Source organism: Poecilia latipinna, unplaced genomic scaffold (assembly GCF_001443285.1).
Source record: "Poecilia latipinna isolate Pla-1442-1.1 unplaced genomic scaffold, P_latipinna-1.0 Scaffold191, whole genome shotgun sequence".
NCBI lineage: Eukaryota > Metazoa > Chordata > Actinopteri > Cyprinodontiformes > Poeciliidae > Poecilia > Poecilia latipinna.
The window spans coordinates 381,578-391,506 of record NW_015112807.1 but is presented as its reverse complement, the minus strand read 5'-3'; the positions used below and the strand labels follow the sequence as shown (position 1 = coordinate 391,506).

General features: G+C 40.1%; 1 protein-coding gene across 1 annotated transcript in view; it reads right to left on the bottom strand.

The window, feature by feature from the left end:
* Nucleotides 1-9,929, bottom strand: part of LOC106946450 (1-phosphatidylinositol 4,5-bisphosphate phosphodiesterase beta-1) — a 125,364-nt gene that overhangs the window by 53,510 nt on the left and 61,925 nt on the right. The window contains exons 4-9 of the mRNA XM_015030769.1: nt 9,674-9,814; nt 9,495-9,574; nt 7,127-7,180; nt 5,262-5,337; nt 2,779-2,879; nt 1,766-1,932 (exon numbers count right to left, since the gene is read on the bottom strand). Of these exons, the coding sequence (XP_014886255.1) occupies nt 1,766-1,932; nt 2,779-2,879; nt 5,262-5,337; nt 7,127-7,180; nt 9,495-9,574; nt 9,674-9,814 (619 nt within the window). The remainder of the gene's footprint in view (nt 1-1,765; nt 1,933-2,778; nt 2,880-5,261; nt 5,338-7,126; nt 7,181-9,494; nt 9,575-9,673; nt 9,815-9,929) is intronic.

Below are 9,929 nucleotides of genomic sequence, written 5' to 3'. Positions count from 1 at the left end.
AAAAAAAAAAAAAAAAAAAGGATTTCCTGTAGTTTCAGCCATGCTCAATTATGTTGGAATAAATGTAAAGTAGGTACTTTACTCTGGAGAGATTATTAAAATCACACCCAATTCTCTGCCTTAGACAATTAGGGCCAATTTATATTCAGCGAAATCCGAAAGAGAACATGCACATCAGATTAACATAATGATGGAACGGTGGAGAGATTTGTAGCTAAACAGCCTCTTCTGGACAGATTAGCATTTTTTACATCCTGAAACAGAAACACCATGTTTTAATGGAAGAAAATGAAATAGTTTGTTCTTTAAATATAACCAAAAATGAATAAAGCCGTGTAAATGGGAGAGAACATGGTAGAATTCCTACTTTGAGAAATGAATTAAGGATAAAATGAAGAGGCAGGACAGAGTAAGACGACCAATTCAATTGAACATGATGTCTTTAGAGTCTTAATAAGAAAATCGACTGTAAAAAACTCCATCACAAATAAATTATATGCAGTATTATTTGGTGAATGTAAAAATAAATAAATAAAAATGCAGGAATGATTTGCTCGACAATAAACAGAACATGGTGTAAAATAAGTCCCTCGTTTTGGCACAGTTACGCAGCATACTTTCCAGCAGAGATAAAATTTGAATTGGCATGCATCCGAGCTTGTTGCCTGATATCTGGGGTGGGATGTTCTCCAGTTCTGGCAGCGGCTGGTCCACTGACACCTCAGAGGACATGAAAGCACAGCATGTCCATGAATGTTGGATCCTCGAGACTCATCCGGCCCTACATGAAATATTCTGCAACTCCTGATGTTTTCATTTTAAAATCTGCGCAATAGTAAATTGTTGTTTAGTGAAATTTGTGCAGCAAAACAGGTGATATACAGCAGCTTTAGAAGAGTTTTAAATTCTGTGGGGGATATTTACTGAAGTATTTGAAATAGCATGTGTGCATTGATGCTGTCTGCCCACAGTTAAACGATGTGAAGGCCCACATGCTCACACTGAAAATGTTCGATGCAGGAGTCTGTCACATATTCTTGTGGTACCCTACATTTGTGGGGTACCACAAATTTTGATTAAGTTTAAGCTTCAATCAATGTTTGTTTGTTTATCTCTGAATGAATCGGTTAAATAAATGCATCACATTTATTGTCTCATACATATCATGGCCTGGAGTTTTACCTTTATGACTAAAATAGCCACAGAAGGAAAAAAAAAATAGTGAAAAATATGAATCCAGTGCAGCAATAAGGCAAACAGTGGAAGCAAAACAACTGCAAGAAATGGAGGACATTGCAACGTGTGTTGAATTCCTGTTAGTGTAATCCTAACGGGTTACGTAGATCTTTTCAGAAAGACGTTAAAATATATATTTTGCACTCACGAAGAAGGCAAAGCCCTGAGATGAGTGATGGGTGTGTAATTTCCCCCCCACCCCCCCGCCGCCCCAGGCCTTAAGCCATGTAAACAAAGAGATGGATTCGAGGTTTATTAAGGATTTGTTTCACACTCGTGTATGCAACACCAGGAAATTTCCTTCACCGTGATTACTTTGGGCACCTAATGAGCTGGTGAAATATTCTGGTGATAATGATTTCCTTGGGTGTATCCCTATGATTATGAGGTATGTGTAGAGAACATTTTGGTGTTGAACACGATGAACAACATGAAAAGATAAGAAGAGATTTAAATCAGCAAATGCAGTTTTTAAAGCAATTTAGTAATTATCTAAATAACTGACTTTTAAAAGTAGGAAATGTGTGACCTTTCTGTGCAAGCGACATGTTGGGTTCATATTTGTCCACCAGCAGCTGAACTTGCTCTGGTTTGAGCGGAGGGTAGAGGATCTCGTTCAGACGAGGGTCTCGCTGCTTGCTGTTAATGAACTCTGTCATCTGCTCCACTGTGAGGTACGGCCGACTTTTTGCTCCACTGTGGACAGGAAGTCATCAAGAAATGTTACAAAAAGTTGTGCTTGGGCAAAATGCAACAAAAAAAAAAGAATTAAAAAAAAATAGAGATGTGAGCAAAGGACAAAAGGGAACATCATGAAGGGCAGGAGCAGCTATAGCAAAGACAAAAGGTGCTTATATCTTGATTAAATTGTTATTCATATCTAAGAGTGTGAAAGTACTTTGTGTTCCCCGTCTCCTTCTGTCTCCTTCTGTCTCCTGTCCCCTCACTCTTAGGGGCAATTAAAACCTAGATTAAGTGACACTGTTATACTGGTTCATCTCATGCTCTGACTAACTCAAGGTTAAGGGTCAACTCACAGTCCTCAGCCTAACAGTAAGCCTTAAATTGTAAGACACTCCCGGCTTGGGACTGGTTGTACGTATTTCATTTAGTAAAATAATGAAACACATGTTTTATTAATGTATGAATATTGGTAAAAAGAAATGTCTAAGATATTCAATTATTAAAATGAAGTGAGTAGGAAGGTAAGAATACAATAATAGAAGATCATTTATGCAGATATAAGCCCTTTAAAGCCTGATAAATAATTGGCAGAAAATGTATTATTGGATGTTTTCCTGCTTTGCATCCTAAGTGATACTAAAGGCTTCTTTGGTCATCTACTGTAGCTATCATAAGCAAAGCTAACTTTTTTTTTGTGTGTAAAGAAATAGCAACATATCCTTAATATAACAGGATTTACAGAGTAACTTTGACAAAAACTGAGATCTCAAAAACATGGATAACAAATTAAACATTCGGTATTGATTGATAAAGATTTTTTTTTCCTCAACTGTGAATTAGAAACAATAAAGTTCTTACACTTCAGAGAAGATGTTGTCCAGCTCTGGTCGAGAGCAGATGTTACTCAGGAACATGCTGTAAACCTCTGGAGTGAAATCCTCCTGGGGGATGGAGTCATTCTGCAGACGACAGCAGCAGCAGGGTCACATGAATGACATGCACATGTCGTTGAAGGTTAGTTTTCATAGAAAGACCAGCAGATGTTTATTTAAAATAATCTGGATTTTCTAAGAATTCATGATGCCGTAAAAAGCAGAAAACAGGTTTTCTGAGCCTTAGGAAACGAAACATGCATCACTGATCACTAAGAGCAGCCATGAGTTGCTTTTCACATTTTCTTTCTACTCCTGATCCACCTGAAGTGTTTGTGGCCTCTGTTTTAATCTGTTTTCTTATCTGACTAAAGCACACAAACTCCGTAAAAGTGCCAGAAGAGTCCAGCCAGTTCACGTTTACATTGGTGATAGTAGTAGAGGCTTTAGTTTTGCCTGTTATCACTGCCGAAAAACCAATTGGCATTAGATAGCGTCTAGTGGTAGTAATGGCGAGCATGTTTGAACATTCAGTGAATTATTTACACAGCCAATCGGCAGCAAGGAAAATGAATGGCGCTCCTAGATTGGCTGCTTTATAAACATAATTTGAATTTACGCTTCACAGAAAAAAATGGGTAAATCCCTGAATACTAAACTGTGAATAGTCAGGGGTCCACTGAAGTGCTAATAGTAAAAGGCAACAGGGAAATAGATGAGTTATTAAAAGACACTAATATCTGCTTCAAACTGAAACTCCTCAAAAGAGAGGGGAGGTGGAGAAAATTCAAGAACTCCCGTTCTTCGAACTGGAGCAACTCCCGTTCCAAGTTGGGAAACCAGTGGATTTTAATACATTTATAAACAAATGTGTTAGAAATGTATACTGAAATGTATATGTACAATTCAGCCATGTTGGATTTTTAGGTCAGGGTTGGTAAGAGAACAAACAAATCTTAAATTGTCTTTCTTGGAATTTCAAGCTGTAGGAAGCTTTCGGTCAATTCTTCTCAGTCAAGCAATGTCAATGAAAAAAAATGTTTTTCTTTTATACTCTGTTTGTTTTGTGATGAAAACAAAAGTCTTGTTCCAATTCTGTATTGAAATGTCTGAACATGGACGTACCTTACTTGGAAACTTTCCAGAATGGCTGCTACACACAACTAAAATCCTTTTAACATCTACTACATAATGTCTGTTTTTTATTTTTGCTTGAAGTCCATTGAGTAATAAAGAAAAACTTTCAAACAGAACAAATCCTCCGTGTGCCGATCGTCAACCGCCTCCGCAAATGAATGAGTACATTCTATATGAGTCATGCTGTGTGGACGTGCCAGCTACTTACTGTACTGTTTAAATAAAATTCTTGCGTCCAACTCCCTGATGTGTCTGCGGGAAATGCTGATCTCTTACTCATCCATTCAATTTTTCTTTAGAGGATCATCTCCACGTGGTCACAGCTTTGAGAATTCAAAACATCAACAGAACCGCTTCCAGTTTGCACCCACAGAGCGGGCGCCTTACCGAGCTATCGCAGCCGAGCAGGTACGATAAAGACGGAGTGCGCTCGGCTCTGTCTGTTGGCAGGCGTGCCAACAGGAACCGGAGCAGAACCAGAGGGTATTAGGAAAGAGTGGGAGAGGAGAGAAGATGCACAGAGAGAGGGGGTGGAGGTCAAGCCTTGCTAAAACTCACTGAGTCATTCAGGAGACCTTGGTGTGAACCATGTTGTGAACGCACCCCTGCCTGTCGGGGGTGTGTGTGTTTGAGGGATTAACAGCGATACCATTTAGCTGTAATTACTTGCGCTGTGGAATAACAGCAAATCCCAGTAGACCTGCACTCAGCAAAACACTCCCCCCCCACCCCGTCTTGATGCCGTTCATTGTGCTAATTATGTATAGCTTTTGGTGTGTGGGTGCGTGTCTGAGTGTACGTGCTTTTGTTTTCACTTTACATTCAGAAGCCAATTATTACAGCCTTAGAGTCTGCTCTCCTGTGTGTCCATATGTTTCTGCATGTGTTCAGAACTTCATTAAACAGCATTTTGCCACTTTCAAGCACTAAAAATTGCTCGCTGCTGCACCGTTGGAGGGCAGAGCTGGTGCTGTGGGACGGCTTGCATGAGAGGGCAGCTTTTGTCGTGCGAAGTCTGAAAACGGGTGGAAAGAAAGCGGCTTTTGTCATCTTTATTGCTCCCGCTGGGTCCATTTGTTGCATTACAACGATCGGTTTAAGAAAGTATGACTCCAAACAAATGAGCGACGCAACAATCGGTTACTGTTTCGGGAGAAAATGGGCTAAATAGTGACAGACTGGTAAATGAGGAGGAGAAGATTAAAGAGCGTGTGGCTAAAAACAAGCAGGAGGGGACATAGAGAAGAAGCTACACACAGATTCGTGTGACAGAGGAAATACGTGGACCCAGTCATTAAAAAAAGAGGAAACTCGTGTATTTTGCCGTCTTACTCTGCCAGCAGGGAGGTTGCAGTTTTCCAGTGCTGTCTCCACTCGCTTCCTGTCTGCTGAGAACATCCTGAAGATACTGCAGGCGGACAGAAACAGCCTCTTATGAGTAAAAACAGAAAGTGTCACGCTGACAGAGAGGCTTCCTCTCTGATCAGCTGCATGTCAAATCCCAACACTTTCAACCAATGCTCATTCAGGACATCCTTCGAGAGACTCCCATTGTCCTGCGGGGAGCTTCCACTGCAAGAATAAGTCACAATAAAAAACAAACAAACTAGAGAGTAGAAAAAAAATATAAATAAAGATAAGCAAAGAGAAATAAAAATTCCAATGAGAGTCTGCAAACTGGAGGGGAAAAAGCGGGGCACAGATAACGCTTGAATAAAAAATGCAGAAGAAGATGTAGAAGAATATGAGAGGAAGGAGAATAAGAAAAGCTGTGAGCTTTCCTGAGTGCAGCCTTGCAGTAAAGTTGTTATTTTTGTTACCGATTCAGTTTTTACCCCACTAGGGAAAGGGGTGTACAGAAAATGGATGGATGGATTCAGTTTTTGAAGCATAAGAGAAATTTCACCAAGCTGCTCTTTAAAAGGCATTTAGTAGATCTCCAGCACATATAGCAGATTGAAGACTACTGCCATTTCAATTCAAGATCTCACGAATTACACACATCTTACTGTCAAAAACAACTCTGAACAAAGACTTAAAATGTTTGTTACTGATGTTATAATAGCACAGTGACCAACTTGTAACACCAATAATGAGAAATTAACTAATAAGTAACTACAGTGAATCAGCTCTTCAGAAATGTTCCTGATCAAAACAAAAATAACGATGAATGACCTCCTGCTGGTAGAGTTTATATATCGGAGGGATATAGCCACATTTTCTTTAGCGGACGGGGGGCAAATGATAGCGCTTTGAAAAAAAAAAAAGATTAGAAAATTGCTAGAAATTGCATATACCCACTACAGACTTTGTATTGCCTTGTTGCTGAAAATGTCCTATATATTTACTTTTACAGACATATTTTTATTTTTCCACAACACAACAAGCATCACACACAAACAGAGATAATAAAAAATAACATTTCCTAATTCATTTATCTCTCTAACAGCACATATCAGCCATCTGTGACTGAATTAGTTTTCATCAACGCTGTTGAGTTCTTGCCTTCAGTTTCTTTCACACAGACAATAAATATGATTTACCGCAGTGAAGTCTGGTCCATTACAGGTGGCACATGAGTGTTTAGACATGTTTTCATATGCCATAGTGTGTTTTATTTATTGTTTGATGTATGCCTGTGCAGATCTATGAGGACACGCTGCATGCTCAGTGGGAGAGCACTGTCAAGCTGACATTACTCAAGCAGACATGCTTCCCCAGCCAGGAGGTTAATTCCCTAAACGGTGAGGAGTGTGTCGCTGGCTCTGTGTTTTGACACCCGCCGCTTTTCCACGGTGGCTCTGAGGGAGGTTATCACAGAAGTTCACCGTTGCTGCCTGAGAGCTCGACTTGAGTAATGGCAATGGAGGGAGTTCGTTTTTCAACGAGCTGATGACAAAGTCACAGACGAATGAAACTGACCGGACAGACACAAAAGATTTGTTTCCCGCACCCAAAATTGTGGTTGTGTGAATCTAGAAGATAATATGAGTTGCGTTAAAATATCAGGAAGTATCGCAACGGAAAAGGATAGGGATAATATAGTCCAATATATGCAGGCATCCACAGTAAGGCTGTGGATGTTGAAGTGCACTAATGCCCAGAGTAAGGTGCAGAGGCAGAGCAAGCTACAGTGTGCACTGATCAAAAGAGCTGAAAGGTGCCAGGGGAGAGGAGGATGAGTCAGAAAGACTTACTTCTTGACAGGAATTCGTCCCTCCGGGTTGAGCTGCAGCTTCAGTCGAGTGTATCTGCAACGGACAGAGAACACGTTTCAAAACCAGTTGCAAAAGCAGTTTCTCTGTGTGAAATTTCTGCACTGGTGTGTTGTCTTTCACTGTGTGCTTGTTTTGTCACCAAGTGGTTTGACAGCGTGTTTTTAGCTTGATGTGCAGTGGAGCTTTCCATCAGACACGGTTAGATTTGGGTCTAATCTGACCAAAGAATCTTCTTCAATGTTCAAAAAACATACTCTACAAACACCGTTTGTGTGCACATACAAGCTCTTCTATCAGCACAGCCCCCAGTGAGTGCACTTTGCATGCCATGAATGTCTGCCTATGTTTACACTGCAGGTTTGAAACGTGGTTAATTCCTGGAAGTCTCAAGAGTTGGCAGTGCAGAGCAGTGCAGCGGCAGCAGCCACGCGGGGCAGAGTAACCTGGGCTATAAATAGCTCAGCAGCAACAGGAGCTATCATTACAGGTCGGGCTTTAAGTGGCTGCTGGCTAATAATTAATATCCATTATAGTGTCCACATCTTAGAGCAGACTGGCTGCCTGAGGGAAAGTCACAGATGCCTTTAATGGTTAATAAGGGACAGACTTGTTTTCTCATGCATTTTTTTCTAGAAAAAAAAAAAAACAGGAACAAAAACGTCAACTGAGAATAAACTTTATCCAAATAGCTAGAAATGGCTGGCATAAGAGGAGAAACAACAGAGACAACTAAATAAAACAGGAGGAAAATATTTATATGTATAGTTCAAGTTTCCTCGTGACTGTCCAGTTTTCATCAGATGTGATCCAACATGCCACTCACGATGTGATTCAGTCGTTCTCTTTGTGCTGTTCAGAGCACAAAAAGAAATTGAAGGAAACTCTCATTTAAAAATCTGCTGGATCCTGCAGTTTCCTGCTGCTTGTAACATGTCTTAGTCCCACTATTAAAAAGACAACCTCTCACAACCTTGAGAGCTGGAGAGGATTGACCACATGCAGAGAAACATCAACATCATTTCAGGGATAAAGCCTCCACATGCTGAAGGAGTGGGAGTAAAAACTATTGCCCGATTTGTAAGCAAGCGGTGCACAACAGCCGCTGCTGTGAGCAGCCGTCGTGACTGCAAAAGCCGCTCTCCTCAATTTTATTCAACTCTCTCCATGCTATGTGGTCGATGGCCACCTTTATTGTCTCATAAGTCAATTAGCCTCCTCAGGGGTGCCAGTTAATGGCTTCCTTTCGCTGATAAACATCTGACAGCAGGGAGATGTCACCAAACACAGCTCTGCGTATTTTGCTAAAAGCCGTGCCTCACATTTATGTTTAAGCTCACTTTGCATGAACATCGCTCAGTCTCGCACCATGCACATAAATCAGTGTGAGTGAGTGTGTGTGTGTGTGTGTCTCGCGGAGACAACCGTGATGTAGTGAGCCGTTTGACACAAATAATCTGCAAACATTGGTCGGTGTGGGGATAACTGATTATGAGTCTGTCGTACTGGAGGCGCAAACATTTACAAGGTCGAGTGGTTATTTTTCTACCATTTCAACTTCAAACTAAAGCCCAGATGCTCCACAATATTTATTGCGTGTGTTTTATGCACATGGTGTTTTATTGTCGCCTTCCTGTCTGGTGACTATGTGATAAATAACTTTCAGAAGTTTTAACAAAAAAAGAAAAAAGAAAAAACTAACTAGAGTCATGCTGCATAAATTATTGTGATGTAATATAGATAATGGGGGGAGGGGATCACAATAAATAAGGTCTGAGAATAATGACGATGGAATAGATAGAAAAATAATGTAAATTAAATATTTTTTTCAACAATAAACTAAGTGAAAACTTCACTCAAAACCAAAATGGGTTAGGGTTACTCAATAAGAAGTGTATTGTTGAAAGAAAACTTTAAGAAGAAAACTTAACCACAAGTCATATAGAGGACACAGCAAACAGGTGGTAAGAAGAAGCTCTGTGTCGCCTACAAATACATGCCGCAATTTCCAGATTTTTATTTGGAAATTGCTTTGAAAACGACGTTTCTCTTTCCTTCCACATCAGAATTGTACAATAAATTGTATGTGTGGCTGTACAGTAACAAAACATGTAAATGTTCAATTGATATGAAAACTTTTACGACGCATTTTACGCAAGTAATAAAAATGCAAGCGTAAAGACCGTGTAAATACTATATACTCTTCTCCACTGCACAGCTCATAACTTCAGTGGCATTAGAAATGTCTGGCATCTTTGTGGCACCAGAAAACCTAATTTTCATGTCTGTATTGGGAGACACAAGCTTTTACATTTTCTCTGAGGCATGCTTGCGGATTCAAATGACATACGCTTTCTCAAGGCAGGCCTCTCGGGACATGTTCTGTGCCAAAAGGTTCGACGCCAGGCTGAATAATTCCTCTGCCCATTCCTGCAGAGAGTAAACCAACAACACATCACGTTAGCATATTTGTATCTCGTAATTTTGCTGTTTCTTCAGTCATTTCATTTGAAAAAAAAAAATAGCAACCTTTGCAATCTCCTCTTGAAAGGCCATGAAGTTCAGGTAGGTGATGTTGACCATGTCAGTGCCGCTAACCACAGTCAGCATCCTGTTCTCCAACTTCCCTGGCAGTGTGCTGACGTCCAGCAGTTCACGCAGCTTTGCATCCTTTGGAGAACAAACACACAAGGAAGCAGAAAAAAAATTGTTACAAAGACTTAAGAGAAAAAAGAAAACCAAATCAATGTTTTAAGGTGTAAAATGCATTTTTATTATCATATAT